This window comes from Camelus ferus, chromosome 32 (assembly GCF_009834535.1).
Source record: "Camelus ferus isolate YT-003-E chromosome 32, BCGSAC_Cfer_1.0, whole genome shotgun sequence".
Classification (NCBI taxonomy): Eukaryota; Metazoa; Chordata; class Mammalia; order Artiodactyla; family Camelidae; genus Camelus; species Camelus ferus.
Genome location: NC_045727.1, coordinates 5,567,356 through 5,590,546, shown reverse-complemented (window position 1 = coordinate 5,590,546; position 23,191 = coordinate 5,567,356). Strand labels below are relative to the sequence as shown.

The 23,191-nt window shown below is 44.5% G+C and overlaps 2 protein-coding genes and 2 non-coding genes across 13 annotated transcripts in view; 1 reads left to right on the top strand and 3 right to left on the bottom strand.

Moving 5' to 3' along the window:
• Positions 1 to 3,245, bottom strand: part of PXN (paxillin) — a 42,476-nt gene extending 39,231 nt beyond the window's left edge. For 2 of the 7 annotated variants that reach the window (XM_032472037.1, XM_032472038.1), the window contains exon 1: positions 3,007 to 3,245. In XM_032472037.1, the coding sequence (XP_032327928.1) occupies positions 3,007 to 3,019 (13 nt within the window). In that variant the 5' untranslated portion in view covers positions 3,020 to 3,245. The remainder of the gene's footprint in view (positions 1 to 3,006) is intronic. The other 5 variants (XM_032472031.1, XM_032472032.1, XM_032472034.1 and 2 more) reach the window with 3 other exon arrangements.
• Positions 3,246 to 9,480: 6,235 nt separating this feature from the next.
• On the bottom strand, positions 9,481 to 9,621 carry LOC116661045. The gene has a single exon (XR_004316809.1). It is a non-coding gene; the product is annotated as a U4 spliceosomal RNA (small nuclear RNA).
• Positions 9,622 to 10,410: 789 nt separating this feature from the next.
• LOC116661049 lies at positions 10,411 to 10,551 on the bottom strand. The gene has a single exon (XR_004316812.1). It is a non-coding gene; the product is annotated as a U4 spliceosomal RNA (small nuclear RNA).
• Positions 10,552 to 13,215: 2,664 nt separating this feature from the next.
• Positions 13,216 to 22,828, top strand: SIRT4 (sirtuin 4). 4 transcript variants are annotated; one of them, XR_001365095.2, is made up of 5 exons: positions 13,216 to 13,284; positions 17,056 to 17,553; positions 20,099 to 20,393; positions 20,513 to 20,725; positions 22,332 to 22,828. XR_001365095.2 is itself a non-coding variant. In XM_014553667.2 (4 exons), exons 1-4 carry the CDS (start codon positions 13,250 to 13,252, stop codon positions 20,663 to 20,665), a joined length of 981 nt encoding a protein of 326 aa, XP_014409153.1. In that variant the 5' UTR covers positions 13,216 to 13,249; the 3' UTR covers positions 20,666 to 22,828. The 4 variants fall into 4 exon arrangements, 2 of the variants coding, with proteins under 2 accessions (XP_014409153.1, XP_032327306.1); XR_001365096.2 differs by having other exon boundaries at positions 20,513 to 20,742; XM_014553667.2 differs by having other exon boundaries at positions 20,513 to 22,828.
• The last annotated feature ends 363 nt before the right edge of the window (positions 22,829 to 23,191 follow it).

Sequence of the window (23,191 nt, the reverse complement as noted above, 5' to 3'; positions counted from 1 at the left end):
ACTTTCCTGACTCAGATTTCAGCGTCTGTAAAACAGAGATGAAACACCTCCCTCTCGGAACGGCTGTGATGATACCACGGAGTGCTGAGTAGGCTGCCTGGCTCCCATCAAGAACGCACGATCACTATTAGCTCCCAGCTGTGGTCACTGCCCCCACCCCCACCCAAATCACACGAGGAATTTAGGGGAGAGTGAGGAGTCAGGTCAGAAAACGTAATCAGAGTGCATCTCAGTGTTGTGGGAACTCTGTCCAGGAAACTCCAGCCAGAACTCGAACAGGGAGAACTCCCGGCCAAACCAGCATCTAAACAGTAATGAGAAAAGCCACCAGCAGCCACCCTGCAGCACAAAGCAGAGAGAACACACAGGCAAGGGCAGGACACGCTGTGTTTATGTTTTTCTGCCCAAAGAGCTATAAATTTGTAACTTATTAAACAGCACATGGTGCGTTTGTCACTAACAGCTATAGGGAGGGGAAGAGTTCTCCCTTTTTTTTTTTTTTCAGACCTAAAAAACAAAGTCACAGCAGCGACTGACCCCTCCAGACTTGCCATGGGACAGACCGTGAACTCCCCTGTTTCAGGGGCTGAGAGGCTCACAGCTGAGAGTACTCTCAGGAGAAAAATAAAAACGAGAGGCCTGGCCTTTGTGTCCACCCTAACTAAGGAAAACAGCTGACGAGCAGGGTGCTGAGCAGCCACCCAGACAGCTGATGGAGCCTGAGCGCAGAGGCAAATTCCTCTCCCCTCCTGCACGCCCCATTCCTCCCACCCCAGGCTCCAGTCAGACAGGCGTGGCTGGCCCCTGGGAGCTTAGGCCAAGGAAGCCGGGCAGCTCAGATCCAGACAACTGGGGGGCCTAAGGTGGAAGGCAGCATTAGTTACAGGTGGCAGGCATCGCCCCACTGCAATCCCTCCTCAGGAAGAAAGGCCTCATGGTCCCCAGAGCTGCAGATATGAGCGCTAGAGATTGGGCTTCTAGCTATGATATTGTCATTCTGTGGCTGTGCAGCCTTGGGCAAGTGAATCAACCTCTCTTAGCCTCACTTTTCTCAATTTGTAAAAGGCACGTAGTAATGTTAACAGTGGCCCTGAGGGGCTCTTATAAAGGGCTGCTGTGAGGATGGGGTGAGTTGGGGAAGTACTCCAGGAACAGCAAATGTAAATTCCTACAATACGCTCGGCCAGGGCACTCTCTTTCCTTTCAGAGATGAACTCAGCTTCCTGGCCCTAAATGGAAGACTGTCAGAGGACAGGAATTCCAGGCTTCAACTGCAAACTCTACAAAGACTTTCTCAGTCCTTCAAACAGCATGGGGACTGTCTAGAAGCAAGGGAACCCACATCAGCTTTCAGAAACTGTAACTCTGCTCCCGAGTTCCCCACTGGGAAAGCAGTGAGACTTTCAGATACTGATTCAAAAAATATCCCTCAGCCTCCTTTCAGCTCAGTTATTTTTACATGAAAAAAATACCTGCCCGGAAGCCATGCCAACCTTGAGTGTGTTAGAAAAATGGGTGCCAAGCCTGACCCAAAGGCAGAACTATGCTTGGCAGCTGCTGCGCTCTGCAAGACACACAGGGCTGTACACCTTCTCCAGCTCCAGGATCCCGGGGGTCAGGGGAGTGGGGAGGCACCCTGATCCCAAAAGGAAGATTCTGGGGAGCAGTCAAGTCCCAGTCCTCCTCCCTGTCCCCTTGAAAGTCCAGTGCCTACAAATAGCCAGTCTTAATTTAGTGCCCTGTGCGCTTGGGGGGGCCCCATCAGTCCCGTCTGATGAATCCACTCCTCAGAGCCTGAGGCAGAGAAAGCATGAGCGGACACACAAGCCACCCACAGTCCATAGAGGGAAGACAAGGCTCCTACAGAGAAAGAACATTCCCCCCCTCCTCAACTGCCCGGCTCAGAGGCCCTTCAGCTACAGGCGTGAAGGGGAGGTTGGGAGGGAGAGTGAATCCTCCCACCCCAGGGTTCACACCACTCAAGGCATTCCTAGAACCCTGGCACCAACCCGCCTGGGTTTAGTGTCTGGTTCCAGGAGATAATTTCCCCTGCCCTAACACCAGATCGGGACTGGACTGAAAAGAGCATTTTGGGAGCTCCGGTAACATGAAAACAGTAAAACTCTGTTCTGGGCATCCTGTTCTCCTTACCTGTGTGGCCTCCAGTAAGGTTTGATGGGGTGGGGGGAACTCTACCAGCCTGGACACGTTCAGAGATAGCCGCACCGTGGGGCCCACTTCCCACCTCATTCCCCTGGCATTTCACCAGAGTCTGGGGTAAGAGTCCTGTCTCCCCAGCTTACTCTTTCAGGATTAGGCTGGTCTGTGATATGAAAGGGGAGGGGTTGGTCCATGGAATGGCCAGAGCAGTCAGGGAAATGGGAGAGGGGGATCAGTGGGGTGGCTGGGAAATTTGTCTGTGGGGACGTGGTTCCTGGAGGCTCATCTCTAACTTGTGAAATGAAAGGGGTCGGCCCGGAGGGGTATCCCTGAAGTGGGGGTGTCAGTCTGTGAGCTGGGGGCGTTCCTAGAGAGGGGGGGAGCAGGTCCTGGAATGGAGGACCCAGCCTGTGAGATTAGGCAGCTGGGTGTTTCATCTGTGCGATGGGGGTGGGGGAGCGGTCTGTAAAGTGAGGGGTCTCATGGCTGGGGAGGTGGTCAGGTCCAGGTAGTAGGGGGCCTGTCCTTGAGGCGGACGGGGCGAGTCCTTGACGAGCAAGCTGGTCCCTGGAGCTGCTCTGGGAGATGGGGGTCCCCGAGGTTGGGGGTCCGGAGGTGGGGCTGTCCTCAAGACGGGGGGGGGGGGGTGACTGCCGTGAGGACGGCGGCGGGGCTGGTCTGGCCTGGGACTCAGGCCCAGCCCAGGATCCTGGCCCCGCGGAGCCGGAACCAGAGCCGGGACCCGGGCCGCCGGGGGTGGGATTCCGCCCGCCGCTTGCTCGCACCCGCCCGGCCCAGGGCCGCGCGCCCCTAGCTGCCTCCTTCCTCGGCCTCCTGCTCACTCACCCAGGTCGTCCATGGCCGTGCCGGGGTCGCGGGGAACCTGCTCGGCGTCGCGCTCGCTGCCCGTCCCGGGGCCGCTCCTCTCCGCCGCGCAACTTTTCCGCCGCGAGCTTCGGCCCGGAACGGTACGCGCCGCCGCCGCGCGCGCCCGCGCCCGCCGCGCGCCCCGCCCCCGGCTGCCCCCTCGAGCACGCGCGCTCCGCCCCGGCCGCGGCAGACCCTCCGCGCGCTCCTCCCGTGGTCGCTCCGCCAGCAAGCTGGCCCCGCCCCATGCGCACGCTAGCCCCGCCCCCGCCGCCAGCCCGCGAGCGCGCGCCCAGCGCGGACGGTGGGCACCTCTGGGCGGGGAGGCAGCGCCCCCTCGCGGCCGAGCCGGCAGGTGGGAGGCTCCCAGGCCTGCAAGCCCTCCGTCAGTCTGTCTCAGAGTTACATGCCTCACTGTCTGGCCTTCGGACCCATCCTCCTGTCTTGACATCTCACAATCTGACCTGTGTCTGTCCATCCATCGTCACTCGCTCGCCACATGTCTGTCCACTGGAGAGTCAGATTTGTCCACCTTTGTATCTCCCAGTAATTCACCTCCCAAGAAGATCCTCAATCAGTACCAAGCGAGGCTGTGAACCTTTGGAATAGCTTTTCTGGGGCCGCCAGTGGAGCTCACAGCCCAGCCTGTGGGGCCAGATTCAATACTTTCTAGGTGATATATCCCTTAATCTTCCACATGTGCACCCTCCCTAGAGGAAGACTTTTCCAAAACTGCAAGAAGCAGAAGAGATCCCACCTAGACATTAAAGGAAAAACTACAGGGAGGTTACACCCAGTACTGGGCACAATTTCCTGAAACAACCCACTGCCAACCCAGACCCCAGAGAGGCTCTGCTCAGACAGACAGAAATTAGGTAACAGCAACAACCGCCATTTATCGAGTGCCTGATACTATATAGCTATTGTTTAAATTAATTCTCATACAGGTGATCATTACTATCCACACTTCTGCACACTTTGGAATGTGCAATAGTAGTTTGTTGATTTTACATGAAAATGCTCTGTATGCACAGTTTCAAGCTCCCCTTCCCACAAGAATCCAGCCCCCAAGACCCTCTTTGTTAAGTCAGGTCTTCCAGAAAGCAGATGTTGAAATTGATTTAGAGGAACATCTGTGAAAGAGGAAGAAGCAGAACTGGCAAGGAAAGACTCAGATCTGACAAAAGATAAGCCATCACAACTGGGAGTCCCGGACAAAAATTCATTAGTGGGCAGAAATGTCCGGGCCCCAATTCCCCCAACGTATTCAGCTGTCAGCTGGTAATGCCCAGAGAGCATGTGGCCTTGCTCTGAAGGCCCTGTATCTTTTACATTATTATCGCATTTAATCTTTACAAAGGTCCAGTGGGGGTTTTATGCCTATTTTCCAAGCCGGGAAACTGAGGCCCATAAGTGAAGTCACCTGCCTAAGGCCACGCAGGTACAAAGTGGCCAAGACGGGATTCAAACCCAGGACTGTCTGATTTTAGCATCTAGGGTATGGTTCCTGAAGGAGAGCTTGGGGATTGGGTCACATCCCTTGGCAAGTTCAAGCTCTCAAGCTAGCTTGGACAAAAGTGACTTGAGGAGGTCCTGCTGTTTCTGAATTTGGGGGGAGGCCACCATCTGGGTCACTTAATGTCCTGCTTAAAACCCTCCTGATATCAGAATAAAGCCCAGTGATTTTCCAAGAGGCCACATCCTCCTGGCTCCAGACCGTTGTGGGTACTGATATCCCAACTGCAATGCATCCTGTCCTCTTCCTCCTGATTAACTTCTCTCCTCCTTCACTTGACAGCTCAACTACCCTCTCCTCCAGGAAGCCTTCCCTGACCCCAACCAAAGCATATAACTCTGTGTCAGGCATCACAGGGAGCACTTTTCCTATAGTATCTCATTTAATACCACAAAATCTCTACAGCAGTGGCACATCGGAATAACATGGAAAGCTTTAAAATATATTTTTTTGCCCAGAACTAATGCTCAGAAATTCAGATTTAATTGGCCCGGAATGCAGCCTGGGCATCAGGGTTTTTAAAAAGCTTCCCAGATGATTGCAGTACACAGCCAGGGTAGAGACTCACTGATCTCAGAGATAGATGTGATCCTGATACTCCTTTAACAGCCAGAGATACTGAGGCACAGAGAAGTTAAGTAAGTGGCCTAGGCTCACACAGCTAGTGAACTGTGGATCGAGAATGTGAATCTAGAAAGTCTGGCTTCAAAGCTTCATGGAAGAAAAATCAATTGGTCTCAGTTAATTTCCCCAGCGATATGGAGCTGTGAGCCAGCTCTCTTCTGAGACAGACACTAGGACCCTTCAGGCATGGAATATTTTTAACCTAGAGAAGCCAGTGATTCTTGCAGACAGCCTGCAGTGACTTGAACACTGGGGAGATTGTTTGGAGGCTGGTGAATCCTTTCTTGGCTGAGTTAGTCCTCAGAGCCCAGCTTTCCCGTCCCCCATAGCCGGCAGGTCCAGGCTGGCTCAGGCGACAGGGTGGGAGGGGAACGGGTGGTGGTTGGCTCCATCAGGAACTGATATTTCCAAGGATATTTCCTTACATGGTGGAAGGGGAGAAGGTCAGGATTACCTCACCCAACCCAGCCCCTACTCCCTGCTCTCTGCCTGGAAAGGAGCTAGAGAACAAACAAGTGTTGGAACTGGAGATGAATTCACCTTCTTCCCCTCCCTGCCCCAGACAGTGCTGTGGAAGTTATAGAGCAAGTCCATACATACATATCAAACACTCTCCAGATGCTCTCTTGTGTGGCTTTGGGGGAGAAAACACTGGTACAGTCTTGGGGAACCCAACTGGGAGGCATTTCTGGTTTTTGTTGAAGTAGATTTACCATGCTATGTTAATTTCTGGTGTACAGCAGAGTCATATATATGTATATATTCCTTTTCATATTCTTTTTCATCATAGGCTATTACAAGCTATCGAATATAGTTCCCTGTGCTATAGAGTAAGATCTTGTTGTTTGGGGGGCACCTCTTAAAACAGAAAATATGAATGGCTTTTGTGCAAGCCATCTCACCTATAGACATCTCCCACAGGGGACTGGTTAGCTGAAGTGGGATGTACCCATATGGGAAGAGGGGAGACATGCGCTGACGTCATGTATTAGTTTAGCAGAAAGAAAAAGGAAATAGTAGAACTCTGTAGAGTATAATCCAATGTTTGTTCATAACTGTATTGACATATAAATAGAATAATCTGGAGGCAAAATCTCACCTCCCTGTGGCCATCTCTTCTAGCTGTGGAGGTAGGGTTATGGTTGGGATCTTTGACTGTCACTGCTGCATATATATAAAATTATAGATTTTATATACAAACATGCAGTAATTTTAGAACTGGAAAAAAATTAGGCTGTGGAACAGAAAAGAATAATAGGTAAAAATCACATGGATCCACTTGAAAATGGTTAATTTTACATTCTGTGATTTTACTTCAGTTAAAAAAAAGAAAAGTCACTGTAACTCAAAGTTCCCAGACAAAGTGTTCAGGAGAGCTGAGAGTGAAATATCACATGTATGTTCTATAAATTTCCTTTTTTTTTTTTTAAGCATTGTTTTGCTTTCCTTAAGCTTTTTGTTCAATTTTTGGTGGCTTCCCCATGTTTTCCTTTCTTGTATTTGCTTACAAATGAGTCATTATTTTTACTTACCTGATTTTAGAATTTCTAAGTAAATCACACCCACACACACACAATCACATGGGTGTTTGCCAGAGCATCACCAGACTTTCTGATCAATATGAAATTTGCCATGGAAGGGAGCATTCATTTTCTATTTCCTCCAGGACTGTTTTGACATCCCGATTAGCCATCTTGGCAAGTGGCTAAGGCGAAAAGAAATGGTTGGGGTGCATTTTCAGACTACACTGTCAAGGATATTTTTAGCTCCTTGAAATTTCAGCCTCTGGGTGACACACATTAGCTCCTCTTGTAGTTCCCATAATCATTGTGGGATCCTCAGGATGTCCCTTTGGGTAGTTACCACTGACCCCCTCTTTCGATCACATTTACTCAATTCTGATACATTGGCTCTTCAGGGAACTCTTTATCCCTTTCCTGGGACCACAAGTCTTGAATAAAAGGTATTCCCTGGACCTAGCAAACTTACTCTGGGTTCCAGAGAAGTGACATTAATTTATCTTAATTAGCCATATTTTGATGACTGATCTGGAAGTGGTTTAAGGGAGTGGTTGTGGGAAACAAATGGCTTTTACTACCAAATCCTTTGTCAAGGACTGTTCATTCCACAGATAACTGATTACGTAAGGGGAAATACACTTTCACGGTAGAGATAGAGAGCAGTTACTACTCTAATTTGGCATGGATTATAGTGGCAGACGCAGTACAAAGTTCACAATGACATCTCTGAAGTTCTCTTGACTCCAAGGAAGCCACAGTCTTGGTTACAGGAGATAAAGGGGACAGAAGAACATGTTAACCAACACCGGGGGAACACAGCCAGTGAAGTCAGAACAGGAGATTTCTACAAGATACCTGTCTGGGACTCCTCAAAAAATCAATGTCAGGAAGGAAAGAAAACAGGCAGAGGAACTTGCCTAAATTTTAAAAACTGTGGATGGAAAGTAAAATGGTACAGCCACTGTGGAAGATAATTTGGCAGCTTCTTATAAAACTTAACAGGCAACTTAACCATAGAGTCCAAAGAATTAAAAACTTGTGCTCACACAAAAACTTGTACAGGAATGTTCCTAGCAGCTTTATTTGTGATAGCAAAATACTGGGAATTACCCAAATGTCCTTCAATGGGTGAATGGTTGAACAAACCCTGGTATTTCCATATAATGGGATACCACTCAGCAAGGAAAAAGAATGAGCTATTGATACAGGCAACAACCTGGATGGACCTCAAGGATATAATTTTTGATTAAAAAAAAAAAACAAAAAAAATCACATATCGTATGATTCTATTTATATAAAATTCTAGAAAATGCAAACTAATCTATAGTGACAGTAGTGGGGGTAGCAGGAGAGATGGGAGGGATGGATGGCTGCAAAGGAACACTAGGACACTGGGGAGTGATGGATATGTTCACCATCTGGATTGCAGTAATGGTTTCATGAATATATGCTTTCAAAACTTACCAAATTACATGCTTTAAATATGTGCAGTTTATCAAATGTCAATTATGCTTCAATAGAGTTGCTTGTTAAAAAATAAAGGAATGGGGAGAGGGGAATAGGGAGAATAGTTTCTGTGAGAATTGAATGAAGTAAAGCATACTAAGCACTTTGCATGGAGTCTGGCACACAGTGAGTGCTCAATAATTGTTAGAATTTGGCTGGTCTCCTGGATGGCTCCATCACATCCTCCTGTTTATGTATTTATTTTTATAACATTACAACAATCTGTAATTATCTAGTTTACCTGTTTACTTGTGGTCTGTCTCAAGACTGTGAGCTCCCTGAAGCATGAACTGGGTGTCATTTGCCGCAGGGGCGGTTTTCTCCAGCGTGCTGCTGTAACTGAGCAGGACCCTATGGGGCCTTCCTGGGACAGACCCCTCCACTATATATATCCTCAGCTGTAGGTCCTCCTTGATAATAGTAACTTGTGTATATTTCCTGAGTTTTTCATATGCTTAAAACCACCACCAAAGAGAAGAAATTAACTACTTGACGATGGAAAGCAAGTAGTCCCCTGTTCCCTCAGCATCAACCAGAGAATTGTGCAGGAGCTGATCAAGTACCTGCAACGCCCCCTACCCTCCTTACCTGGTCTTTAAATATGCTTTGCTGAAACCCTTCCAGAAGTTCAGGGTTTTCTTGGGGATGAGCCACTATGTCCTTCTTGCTCAGCCCTGCAGTAACTTTCTCTGCTCTAAACTTCGATGTTTGTTCTCATGTTGGGCACACAAACTTGCCTTCCAAAACACTACTTTTAACCAGTAGATGCCCTCTTGCCTTCTTTGCCCTTAGAAGCCAGCCCACATCCTTTTGCTAGAGATGATAAAGAAGACGGATCTGCCATGCCCCAGGGACACTCCTGGCCTTCCTGACAGGACAAGTTTAGGGGCAGCTGGCCCAGTGGAAACCAACACACCATTAGGAATAAAGGAACTCGGTTCCAAACATAGCCACGCCCCGCGCTCTACAATGAGACCTGTATGAATTTGTCGTGCCTACCTCCCTTCCCGGCCGTTTTAAGAGAAAGTATTTGGGTGAATTGCTTTCAGGTTCTTTCCCATTCCTGCTAAGCTGCGAGATGCTTCACTCACATCAATCAGTAAAAAAGGATGATGACCCCAGTGATAAAGTAACTACGCTACAGGATGAAGAAAGACGGGTACTTCAGTCGTTGCTCTTTTCACGAGTTAAATAATTACCATAACTTACTTAAAAACCATTGTTAGTTTATTCCACAAAACCAAGAACCCTCTCTTATTCTCCTTTTTTAAAACCACTAAAATTCAGTCTCCGTAGAGACTGTCAAAAATTGCCAATGCCGACTATATTTCAAGTCGTCATGGCGGGGTATTGGGAAAAGTTTTCAATTAGCAATAATCGCGCCTCGGATAAACCTCATTGGCTACGATACTGCCACTGCGCAAAGCTGAAGAAAATAGCTATGCACCCCGCTCCACCATGGACGACAACTGTCTTTTTAGTGAGGGTGAGCGACCGCCAGCAAGTTCGTGAACACCACGTGTTTCCCGGCGAGCGGTTAGATTTAAGGCCGGTCTGCATAAAGGGCTTCTTGCTGTTGGGTCATCTCGAGTTGAACATTTAGATTTTGGAAACAAGAGCGCTTTCGCTGAGGATGCTGGGAAGTTTTATGCAAATTATGACGTCACAGAGGCCATCGGGTTGACTTGAACTCAAGCGAGAAACCGAGCGGCGGGCAGACCGGGAAAAAGAAGGTAAGAGGAAGAGAGACGAGAAGCTGGAGGCGGGTGTGCCTGGGACCGGAGAGATATTTTTCAGAAAGAGTTAAATCTCCAACATAACCGTGGAGAAAACGCTCGGAAGACAGGAATCAACAAGCAACATTCATAAAAAAAAATTTTTTTTAATTGATGCGGTGCTGTAGTTGGCCACGCTCAAGTTTCTGATGAACACGCCCACAGCCTCAACACGCCTGTGGTCATCCGCGATCTGATACTATCAGAGATTACCAACTCTATTTCAAAGCTTCAAACGAACTGTTAAGTACTGGGGAAAAACCCCACAGCATTTTTGGAATACCTGCCTGTGCTTGGTTTAAAAAAAAAAAAAAAAAAAAGCCTTGTAACACACCTTAAAACATCTCAATAGCACTAACCAGAAAAAGCTTAACACCATAAATTATTAAATTACACCATTAGCAACGACGTTTCTGTTTTTCAATCAAACCAAAATATTCAGTCTCCGTAGAGACTGTCAAAAATTGCCAGCGCCGACTATATTTCAAGTCGTCACGGCGGGGTATTGGGAAAAGTTTTCAATTAGCAATAATCGCGCCTCGGATAAACCTCATTGGCTACGATACTGCCACTGCGCAAAGCTAATAAGCTCTACCCCCTACTCATCACTCCCAATAAGCAAGGTTCCTATTTCAGAAAGGTGAGTTGGCGTCTCATGGAAAAACCTTCAATTTTTGATTGGCTGAAAATTGTACAACTATATGAAGATCTCTCTGAAATGGATAGGCTGTTTCTGAAGATTAGTTGCTTGATATAACTCAGTTTTTGGTGTAGAATGAAGCAAAGCATCATGGGAGGGAATATGCTAACAAACAATTTAGAGTAGAAACTGGGGAGGATGAGAAATGTGATCTGTGTTAAGGGTACTTGGCTCCTGATTCACGGTATAACTATCCTCTCCGAAAGAGGTTTGCTTTTTTAAAAAATTGTGTTAAAATATACATAACAAAATTTACCATTTGAGCCATTTTAAAGTATATAGTTCAGGAGTGTCAAGTATATTTACATTGTTTGCAACCATCACCACTGCACATCTCCAGAACTTTTTCATCATCCCAAACTGAAACTGTACCCATTAAACAATAACTCTCTATTCCTCCCTCCCCCAACCCCTGGCAACCTCTATTTCACAATTCTATTACTTTGATCCCTCTAAATACCTCATACAAGCAGAATCATGCAATTACTTGACCTTTTGTGTCTGGCTTATTTTACAGCATAAAGTTTTTAAGGTCCTTGTATGTTTTAGTATATGTCAGAATTTCATTCCTTTTTATGGCTGATTCTATTGTATGGAATTTTGTTATCCATTTAGTCTTTGATTGACAGGAGGACAGGAGGTTGCTTCCACCTTTTGGCTATTGTGAATATTGCTTTCATGAACATTGGCATACAGTATCAGTTTGAGTCCTTATTTTCAATTATTTTAAGTGTAGATACCTAGAAGACTTTCCAGATCATATCAAACCGTAATTCTCCACTTAATATGAAAGGGTTTTCTGTGCACATCTTTATTCAGAGGTGAGAGGCTGAGAGAAAAAGGCTATTTCCACAGAAATGTCCACAGTTCATGAAGTCTGAAGTAACTTTCACTCTCATTGCCTGTTTTTCCTCAGCAGATGGAAAGCGGTTAGAAACCTGTATCTGGACCTGTTTCCTCTTTGATCTGTTTTCTCCAAAAGCCTTTTGGTTTCTGCTACACATTAAGATGCAAATAGTAGTCTCTGAGATGACATTTCCCCCAACATTTTATTATGAAAAATTTCAAACATGAAATGTTCAAAGTACTGCTCAGTGAACAATTTATGTCATCATCAAGGACTTCATCATTAATTTCTGGTGTGGTGTAGTTGTGAGAAATAAAGACTAGGGTTATCCAAAGAACTCAGCTCTTGAGAATGTCTTGGTTGGGTGGCTCATTACACCCTGTCAGTAGCTATCAAGGGAAATTTGTGTGTTTCACCAGCTTTTGTGGATGACTTCATCCTCCAGGGATTACTTCCAAGCACTAAGAAAAATGGAAAACTCAGCTAACTTCTCCACAAAATATAAGATTTTGGGGGGCTTAAAAGCACAATAGTCCTGTGTTCCTGGCCAGTCTCTTAATGATGCTTATTCCACTTGGAGAACTGAAAAAATACTGTGGGTTTAAAGTTTTTCATTAGTAGTTTGTCAAGGGGAGTGGTGGTGTCATTGTTTTGGCATTTCTGTAGGTTTTGATCTTATTCCATAGGTGTCATTGTTTTGGCATACCATAGGTGCAGAAAATATTCTGGATTACAATTGTTTGATTTATTGAAAGTTTCCAGTATGCATTTCGATCCTTTTTTTTTTTTTTTTTCAGCCAATATGGTCATGTTAACGAAGGCACAAAAGACCTCAGGTAATTCTCCTAGCCCAGTGACCTATTTGAGGTGTGGCTGGAGATACTGCTCCCAAACTATTAAACCGAGTTCCTTTGCCAATATTTCCCTCCATGCCTCCAACGAGAGGACCAGGAGTCAAACTCCAGCTTACATACTACTACTTTAGTCTTCAGTTCATTTGAAAATGGGGGAAGTGATTCCTTAGAGTGGTCTTCAAGGTCAATGCTAGCTACCCTTTGATATGTTTTAAAACCCTTACAAAATGATGTCTTATTTAGGAGATGCTATAGATCATTGGTCCTCATTGGCTACACATTAGAAATAACAGGGAAGTTTATAAACTGATTGGTGCCCATGCACCTCTCCAGACCAATTAAATCAGAATTTCCGGGAGTAAGATCTAGACATTGTGTTGGTTAATTTAATAAAAACACAAGCTGAGAAATAAAACTGCAGAAGCCACGTGGGTACACACATTAGTCCCCGTATATTAGATTTGCAGTTTTTCAGATATTTGTGAATGTATTTCTTCACAACTCACTGCAAGGTGGGTACCTGATTCCGTTTTGGTGAGTGGAAAGGATCATACACACTGAAGTTCAGGATGAATTAAATGTAGATCCACTATTAAAGCTTCTATTTTATAGACAATGAATTTCTAAGTTAGCGCTGTTTGGATGTCCATTCAGAACGTTGGCACTCTAACCACTTCTCTGGTACAGAGACCACGATAGAGGCACATGGCAAATCAAGGTTGGAAACCTCTGACCAGGAAATGCCGACAGGGGGCGCTACCGGACAAACTGGGTCCTTCAACTGTGAAAGCCAGGGGATTGTGGGGCTTGTAGTTTTCTTGCATTATTTCGGTTTCATGAACTACACTTCCCAAAATGCAAAAATAGACAGTCAGTCCTAATGTCGGGCGTGAAGTGTCTCTTAAGCTGTGAAAGGTAAATATGTTCTTTGCGGGCTGCAGGTTTCTAGAAACTGTGGATTTCTTGTAAGGGATTCCATTTCTCCTCTTTGCTCTTTGGTGGGACCTGGGAGAGAGCAGCTGTTCCAATAGTGTTTTCAGCGGGGTTCCCCGAGCCCTTTGGTCTCAGGAATCCGGATTATGTATTTGTTTAGCTGTTCACGTGTTGCTGTGGAATGTCAGGGCGCAGTCAGGGTCCTGATCTCAGATCGAGAAAGCCCAGCATAAAATAATATTTACATATGGGATGAGTGTCACTAGAGAATTTCCGCATTTTATCAAATAATATGTCAAAGCCTTGTTTTTACAGCTAGAAAAGCTGAGGTAGAAAACCTTGTCAGGTCTCACTACTCTTTACTGTGTCCAAGCAGTTGAGGGTAAACTAACAGAATATAGAAAAAAATAGAATAAAAGGTGGGCATGTGCTTAATTACGTTAATAAAATTAAAATCCTGAAAAATCAGAGCAACAACTTAATCAACTAAACTGGAACTCAAATGTGCTTCTTTAGTTTATGAAGAAATAAGGTAATTTTAATTTATAAAATGGGAAGTAGGTTTCTGGGACTGTGTAGTCCCCTAAGGGATGGCATTAACTAAAAATATAAATGGATTCCTCTGATAGAGACATCTTTAATTATAGTCATAGATAAACAATGAGCTGGTAAGGGACTTAAAAGATACTGGGATAAACCGTTAACATTTTGAAGTTTCCAAGAAATTCAGTTCTGACCAGCCAGCTATTACTGAGAGAGACAGAATTAGCCTTAGTAGTGCTAGAATTCTGCTTTATCCTCCCTCCTTTTGAAAATAGACTTTATTTTTTAGATTCCCCCCCCCTTTTTTTTAAGAAACCAAAATATACCACTTCCCTTGGATGCAGAAAGCCTTGTCAGATTTACTAGCCATTTTAAGGTAATCTCCATGTGATGTCCAGAGCATAGGAGAGCTCTGGCTATAGGTTCTTAAGAGATTCGGGAAGATAGGATTGGCTTGGGCTGTTATGAAACAGTCTAGCTTGGAGACAAGGTTTTATTTTGTGGAGGGTATTAGAAATTCTTGACCAAAACAATTATTAAAAAGATAATAAACAGGTAGACTTGTTGTTTCAGATTGGACTTCACAGGACCCAGGAGGGTGTGCTGGAATCAGTTTGTACCAGTGAGAGCCAGTTGTTAAATATTCGGCAATTTACCAGCCAATTGTTAAATAAACCATTTGTAGCCTCAAAATAGCCATGATTGGATCATTTTCTTTTATACTTTTCTGAGGGGGAGGGGAGGGAGGAAGCCAGCTTATCAGCACATCCTTGGCAAAGGCAATGTTTTCTCTAAGCCTGGACCCCCAGTGTTTAATACATCCTTGAGTTATTAGCTCCTGAGTTAGCTCACACCCTTCCACATTTTACCAAAGATGGATTTGGATTACAAAGCAAGAGTATAAATACATTCTAGGTGTATGTGTGTGAAGGGGAAGGCGGCTGTGCCTTTCCAGTTAAACATACTCTTGTTACTCTTGGGGCCATCCTTCAAGGAACTGAAGTCATGGATTAATTCATTATTAGTAGATTGTTCTGATAAGCATGGAATCTGCCACTGGAAGTAGTATGGTTTGGATGGATAACTTTCTTGTTAGATCAAAACCTGTACTCCTCTCCAAGACATTTTTCTAAAACCTAGATATTATCTTCCAGAGGACAGTGTTGAATGCAATGCCAGCAAATTCCTACTCCCCAGCCATTTCTTAGTTTCACAGTTTTGGCTCTCATCACCCTTCTCATAAAATATTTCAATGTACCAGTTTGCTGATTATTAGATACCTTTTGGGTTGGCAGCTTCCAGATATAAGTTGAAATCTCATCAGTAACCTGATCCCTAATACAATTTAGGGTGGGCTGTTTTGGAGAAATAAGGATGCTACCCAAGTATGCTGCTTTTAGGTTACCTGTCCTAGTTCACTTTGTACATTTGATTTCAAATACGTTTTCTCCAAATACTATATGACTGCTGATGTGGTCTAGATACTGGAGTTTTGTCTACCTTTAAAGTAAAACATTTCACATTTTAGCTTCTCTTCAAACTTCTCTATTCTTTTTTTCTTCTCATTTTTCTGAGCGTATCTCTTAAGCTTACAGAATATTCAAAAGATAGAAGCATTTTCCTTCACCTCATGGCTTTGGGCATTTCTGCACTGCCACTGTCCTGGGTACACTAGGGCATCTGCCATCCAAACATTCCTCTAAGGAATTACTTTTTAAAATTTTTTATTGCGGACATAGAATAATACAATGAACCCCCATCCATGGACCCATCATCCAGCTTCAACAATGACACCCGTTGGCTAATCTTGTTCCATCTATTTACTCCTGCCTACTTCCACCCCGACCCCAGTATTATTTTGACACAAATCCTCCGAGATATATCATTTCATCCAAATATTTCTGTGTATAGCTCTGCAGCATGAAAACTTAAAAAAAATCACAATACCATTTTTCATACATTAGAAAATTAACAGTAACTTTTAAATATCAAACATCCAATTAATGTTCAACTTTCCAATTGTTTTATAAATGTCATATTTTTAAAGTTTACTTGAATCAGGATCCAAATAAGACCCACAGTATTACAATTGGTTGGTATGTCTTGAAACCTCTTTTAGTGTAGAATCCCCCTTTTGTGGCTCTCTATCTCTGGTTTGTCTAGCCTGTTGACTTTCCCTTAGTCTGGACTTTGCTATTGGCAAATAGTATCATCTAACACATTGCTTTGGCCTCTGTATTTCCTATAAATTGTGTTTTAAATCCATTTTTTAAACTTTACTTTTATTGTTTTTTTGTTTATTGTTGTTTCAGGGGGAGGTAATTAGGTTTATTTACTTATTCTTTGTTTTTAATGGAGGTACTGGGGATAGAATCCAGGACCTCTTGCCTACTAAGCATGCGCTCTACCGCTGAGCTATTACTCAACCCCACTCCTATAAATCGTTAATTACCTCTAGAGACTTGATCAGAATCCAGTTCAGTTTGTGTGTGTGTGTGTGTGTGTGTTTTGCCAAGACCACATCTTGTGTGGTGGGTATACTCTTCCATTGAAACCCTCACAGTTCTGGTTTTCTCTCTTTTTGTAATGTTAGTAGCTGTTGATGCTCAGAGCCGAGATCCTACCTTTGTTTTTCAGTTATAAAAATGAATGAAGTTCTGATATATTCTCCCTTCCCGCCCCTGGCAACCTAGTAATCTACTTTCTATCTCTATAGATTTGCCTGGTCTGGACGTTTCATGTAAGTGGAATCATATTTGTCCTTTTGTGACTGGCATCTTACACCCAGCATAATGTTTTCAATATTTATCTATGTTGTAGCATATATTAGAACTTCCTTCGCTTTTATGGCTGAATAATATGCCACTGTATGAACAGAACACATTTTATTTATCCATTCATCAGTTGATGGTTACTTTTGTTGTTTTGTTTTTATTAAATTTATTTGTACTGAGGTATAGTTGATGTACAATATTGTATAAGTTATAGGTGTATGACATAGTGATTAACAATTTTTAAAGGTTATATCCCATTTATAGTTATTTTAAGACATTGGCTATATTCCCTGTGTTATATTGTATATCCTTGTAGTTTATGTGTTTTATGCATAGTAGTTTGTACCTCTTCGTCCCCTCCGTTGCCCCTCCCCCCTTCCCTTGGTTACCTCCGTTTTTAAACCTAGTTTCTCACTTGCTGTTCTTTTCTCTCTAGAATGAAGATGAGCTTTGGGTTAACATTCAGGACGGCGAAAGGCCGCTGGATGGCGAACCTCAGCCGGCAGAGCTCAGGTGGATCAATTGGATTATTTGTGCCACCGAGTCCTCCTCTGGACCCTGAGAAGGTCAAAGAGTTACAGCGCTTCATCACCCTTTCCAGGAGACTCCTAGTGATGACCGGGGCGGGAGTCTCCACCGAGTCGGGGATCCCAGACTACAGGTCCGAAAAGGTGGGGCTGTACGCCCGCACGAACCGGAAGCCCATCCAGCATGGGGATTTTGTGCGGAGTGCTCCAGTCCGCCAGCGGTACTGGGCGAGAAACTTTGTGGGCTGGCCTTGGTTCTCCTCCCATCAGCCCAACCCTGCACACTGGGCTTTGAGCAACTGGGAGAGACTGGGAAAGCTGTACTGGTTGGTGACCCAAAATGTGGATGCCTTGCACACCAAGGCGGGGAGTCGGCGCCTGACAGAACTCCACGGATGCATGCACAGGTGCCCGAAAGTCTGAACAGTGTGAATGCGGAAATGGGGGCTCCATCAGAGCAGGGACCTCGGCCGCCCTGATCACTGTTATCTTTGTTAGACCACTAGAAAATGAACTGGGAGGAAGTTGTTTCCTTTGGAGTGGATCCCAGCAAACTCTGTGAGGGAGTGGGGAAGGTAGGAAAGCCAAGGAAAGGTTATGTTAATAAGTGGCTTACTGTTTTGGACAACTGGGGTTCAGCCCCGTCAGAGGCCCTCCGACTGTCTAGAGCTGCTTCAGAATTGTCTCACTGAAAATCAAGGGAGCTGGGGCGTTTATTGACCATCACCCATCCCTCACTGGTCGAGGGTCACTCTTGGGGGAATTAACTTCCCTAACACTGACTCCTCCAGAGAAAGCTTCCGTGGCCAGAGAACTCCTGAAGCAGGAGAGACACAGGAGGATGCTTATAAGAGAACCGTGGCAGGTGGCCTTTGCGTGTCTTGAGTGAACTCAGCAGAGCACCAACAGTATATGTTACAAACTGCCAGGTCTGCAGGGCTTAAACACACAGAACACAGGATATGCTGGACCAGTTAATATCTATCTAGCCAGAACCCAATAAATATTGATGAAAGGAACACATGTAGCCCTGGAAGTAACTTGTAGTTAATTGGAATCCACTTCCTTATCGTTAAGCCCCGGAGATCCCCCTCTGAGGACTGAAATCACTCTGCCACTGGTAAAATATTTATTGGGTGCCAGTAAAATATTTACTGGTGTGCAACTTGCTGGTGTGGAGGGGTCCGAACCAAAGCCTAAAACATGATCTGCTTTATAGGCAAGAACTTTGTAATCTTTGGTGGGGGGACCCAAAAATAACAGGTTTAATGACCCAAAAAAAAAAAAAAAAACCAAACTCCATGTGTGATTGTTAAATTGTATGGTCTCTGATAAACGTATTTCACAGGTTCATAGAAACAGTGTTAGTAAAGGTTGGAGTAATCAGGAAAGCTTTTATGGGTAAATTGGGGTTGAGCACAGTTCAGGTTTGACTAGGCGAAGGGGAGGGGATGGAGGGCTTTCTAAATGAAGGGAACTTGTAGAGTCTGGGCTGGCCTCCTTGGAGACTAGTATGAAATCAGATTGTCTGGGAAGGCTAGACTCCAATCCTGGATGCATTTGAAAATCATGCAGTGCAATTTGGGTCTGTTGTGACCGACCAAAGGGGACGTTAGTGGTTTCTGAGCAAGAAAGCAATATGACAAAAATAGCATTTGAGGAAGGCTAGACAGGATTAGAGAGAGTGGCTCAGAGAGGTCAGCCAGGACTCAGACTAAGGTGGTGTCAGGGAATGAGGGATGGCTATGAGCCCATTAAAAAAAATTTTTTTTTCATGATGGAAATTTCAAACATCCACAAAAGTAAAGAAAGTAGTATAATGAACTCCCACATACCATCACCCAGATTCAGAGTTGTCTCAAGATTTTATCATGTCTACTTTATGCTTTTTCATCCTGTCTCTTTTTAAGTATTTTAAAAACAAATCCAAGGCTTCTTACCATTTCATTAGGAGCCCTTTTAAGTCAAAAAAAAAAAAAAAGTCAACACAGTCTGATTGTAGAACAGATAAAGAGTAAAAGGAGACAGGGCGTGTACAGCTCAGTGGTAGAGTGTGTGCTTAGCATGCACAAGGTCCTGGGTTCAATCCCCAGTACCTCCATTAAGAAAATAAATAAATTTTAAAATTAATAATAAATAAATAATTTTAAATATTTATTAAAAAGATAAATACATAAAAACCTAGTTATCCCCCCCAAAAAAAGAGTAAAATAAAATGAATAACAAGTTTTTTTCCTGAGGGTTTCAGCCCAGGTAACTGGAGGACTGACAGTGATGGAGAACTTGGGGAGGGCTGGTTGAAGATGGAAGTTAAGTTTGGCAGGACTGTCACAGAGACTTGGACTAGAGTTTGAGGAGACTTGAGGAGCAGAGGAGGAATCAACTTCCATTCTTTCTTCCAGCAGCTACTGAGTGCCTGCTGTGTGCAGGCACTGTTCTGGGTGGTGGGCACAGAGCAGTGGGCAAAGGACTCCAAGGTCTTGCCCTGACAGAGCCTGTGTTCTGGTGGCGAGGGAGGTGACAAGAGAAGCAGAAGACACTGTCACAGACACCAAGGGAGCGAAAGCGTTTTAAAGAGAAGATGGTGGTGAACAGTGATAATTTACAGCAGATGAATGGAGAGCAAGGGATGGAAGGGAAAAAACCCTGGTTTCAGCAGGAAGGAAATTGGTAAAGCCTTTGCAGTTGTGTTAAGGATAAAAGTGAGCAAGCAGATCTGAGCAGGGAGTGTGTAGTAAGGAAACAGATGTTTGTTGTTCTAGTAGATTGTCAGTGGAAGGAAGGTGGCAGCTAAAGAGGTCACAGGAAGGTATTTTGAACATGGGGAAGACACAGGTGTCAGGAAAAGAAAGTGATGGTGGAGGGGCTGGAAGTGGTTGGGGATGAAATGTCTTCGGCAGCCTGGTGCCTCCCCAGGACAGACTGTTCAGTCGGCCTCTTCTTGGGTTTCAGGGTCCTCTGCTTGGACTGTGGTGAGCAGACGCCCCGCACGGCGCTGCAGGAGCGTTTTGAAGTCCTGAACCCCACCTGGAGTGCCGAGGCCCACGGCCTGGCTCCCGACGGGGATGTCTTCCTCACCGACGAGCAGGTACAGAGCTTCCAGGTCCCGTGCTGCTCTCGCTGTGGAGGCCCCCTGAAACCAGACGTCGTCTTCTTCGGGGGCACGGTGAACCCTGACAAGGTTGATTTTGTGCACAAGCGTGTAAAAGAAGCCGACTCCCTCCTGGTGGTGGGATCCTCCTTGCAGGTAACTTGGGGAGGGGGAGTGGGGAAATGCCCGTTTGGGGAGCCCTGGAGAGCCTCCCCATTTGCTTTCTCTCTTCCTGTGCCTAGAGAGTTCTTACCGGCGCCCTTCTTCTCGGACAGGTGTACTCTGGTTACAGGTTTATCCTCACTGCCTGGGAGAAGAAGCTACCGATCGCAATCCTGAACATCGGGCCCACGCGGTCGGATGACTTGGCGTGTTTGAAACTGGATTCTCCATGCGGAGAGTTGCTGCCTTTAATAGACCCGCACTGACCACAGCCGGATATTCTCGAGCAAGAACCTGGGATGTTCCCTTGAATTCCGCTGCTAATGGTAAAATGCCTTCTCAGGTATCAGACTCCAGTTCCCACTCAACTGGGAGCACCGACGAGAGAGAAGGTTCTAGGCTTCTTAACATATGGGCATTCTTAATCAAAACTAATTTTTTAATGTACATTAAGTTACATTGTTCGAAAGACTGTGATTTTCCAGATTCTAGGCACATAGCTATTTAAGACAATGTTCCAAAATCTGCCATTGTCTTTTTTTCCCCATTTTTAAAAAAACAGCTTTATTGAGAGATAATTCACAGACCATAAAGTTCATCCTTTAAAAGCATACAATCAACATGTTTTAGTACACTCAGGAAGGCACAGGTTAATCACCACTGTCTAATTCCACAACGTTTTCATCATCCCAGGAAGAAACCTTGGACCCATTAGCAATTCCCCATTCCCCACTCCCCTAGTCCCAGACAACAACTAATCTTTCTGTTTTTGCCTATTCTGGACATTTCATACAATATATAGCCTTTTATGTCTGGCTTCTCCACTTAGCATAATGTTTTCCAGGTTCATCCATAGTGTAGCATGTCAGTACTTTGTATCTGTTTTAACCTATGAATACAACTACTTTAAAAAAAAAAACAGCTTTGAGATATAGTTCACTCACTTATTAAGTACAATTCAACAGTCTTTAATATATTCCCAGAGGCGTACAGCCACTTTTTTTAAATTAGACTTTATTTTTTTAGAGCAGTCTGAGGTTCACAGCAGAACTGTGAGCAGAAAGTGCAGAGAATTCCCAAATACAGTTGCTGCATACACTCACTCAGTATTTATCATTTATCTACTAAAGGACATCGTGGTTGCTTCCAACTTTTTGGCAGTTATGAATAAAGCCGCTATAAACATCCATGTGTAGGTTTTTGTGTGGATGTAAGTTTTCAACTCATCTGGGTCAGTATCAAGGAGTGAGACTGCTGGATCATATGGCTAAAGTATGTTTAGTTTTGTAAGAAACAGCCAAAGTGCCTTCCAAAGTCGCTGTACCATTCTGCATTCCCACCAGCAATGAATGAGAGTTCCCAGAAAACCACTGTTTGAAAACCATTTTAACTGAAGTACACTATACATACAGAGAATTGCTCGTATCATGAGTGGACAACTTCTAGATCAACGAACAGAATGTGGCCAGCCCCCAAGAAGTCCCCTTGGTACAATCACTTTTTATGTAGCTTCTTATTACTAGAATAATACATATTTATTGTAGAGAGTTTAGATGATACAGATAAGAAGGATTTGAATACAAATTACCCATGATCCCACCACTGAGATAACCAAAATTTAATATTCTGGTATAACTAAATCTGTTCTTACAAAAGTTGAATCAGGGTTGGGGTACAGCTCAGTGGTAGAGCGCACGCTTAGCATGCATAAGATGCTGGGTACATTCCCCATGACCTCCATTCAAACAAAAAAAACCCCCACAAAAGTAGAATCAAGCTGTGTTTTATTACATCCTGTAATAACAATACATAATGGCCACCTTTACGTATCCTAAAAGCAGTGGTTTTTTAATTGGTAGGCTGACATAGGCAATCATTCCCCTATCCCACTGTCAGCTTATTTTGGCATTAATTTGTTTTATTTCTTTTCAGATCGCTAAGGATTCATCCCTGCCTCCTCTAACTGATCCAGGCTCACCGAGTGTAGCCCGCAGAAGGCAGCGAACTCTGCCAGCCCATCTCTGAACCCGGCAGGCTCAGAGCTAAGGAGTTAAGATCTTTAGGCTGATAAGATTTGCTGCTCCCTCCCCAGGAAGGACTTTTTCAAAGCTGCAGCTTTTCTTGATAGGAAAACTGCTTTCACTCCCTTTTTTAACTCACCAGGCAGAAGAAATAGCACGGGATATATGTAGGCCAGAATGCTGTCTGGAGTGCTAACCTAGGGATCTCAGTAATGGGGAGTGGGGAGGGGAGGGGAGAAGGCGGGTGGCTGGGAAGTGAGGGAAGGAAATGACTTCATTTATAATTTCGAATGGTTAAATGTCTTTAACTGAACTACTTCGATATATTTTTTGAAAAGATGAGCAATGGTATGAATGAATTTTTTTTTAATTAACCAAGGAATAAAGGAATCTTTTTTTAAAATAGCATACTTGGTATGTGGGCTCTGTTTTTACATTTTCAATCAGCTAAAAGTGAATGGGGCTTTATGACACGGTTCTCCAAGGATTTCTGCTTGATTTCAGCTGCTAGAATGAGATGGCCTTGAACCTGGTCTGTACAGAGGAAGCAGTAAATTCCCATGTGGGTTTCTAAATTGATTTGTTTCTGCTGAGGAGAGCAGCAAGACTTGTTTGATTACTGCATTAGCCAGAAAGAATCACTGTCCCAGGCTAAAGCTTTCTGCACAATCGCATCAAAAAATGAAGCAAATGAAAGAATCACAGTCTATTCTTGGTAGCCTTTTGTCTAAAGTTAGGGTAAGCAATACATGCTCACCCTGCACCCGCCTA

Coding starts and splice junctions, on each gene's coding strand:
- SIRT4 (XM_014553667.2), top strand. CDS start 13,250: ATGTCGGGCGTGAAGTGTCTCTTAAGCTGTGAAAG. Junction 17,554..20,098: donor CTCCACGGATGCATGCACAG/GTGCCCGAAAGT, acceptor CTTGGGTTTCAG/GGTCCTCTGCTTGGACTGTG. Junction 20,394..20,512: donor TGGTGGGATCCTCCTTGCAG/GTAACTTGGGGA, acceptor CTTCTCGGACAG/GTGTACTCTGGTTACAGGTT.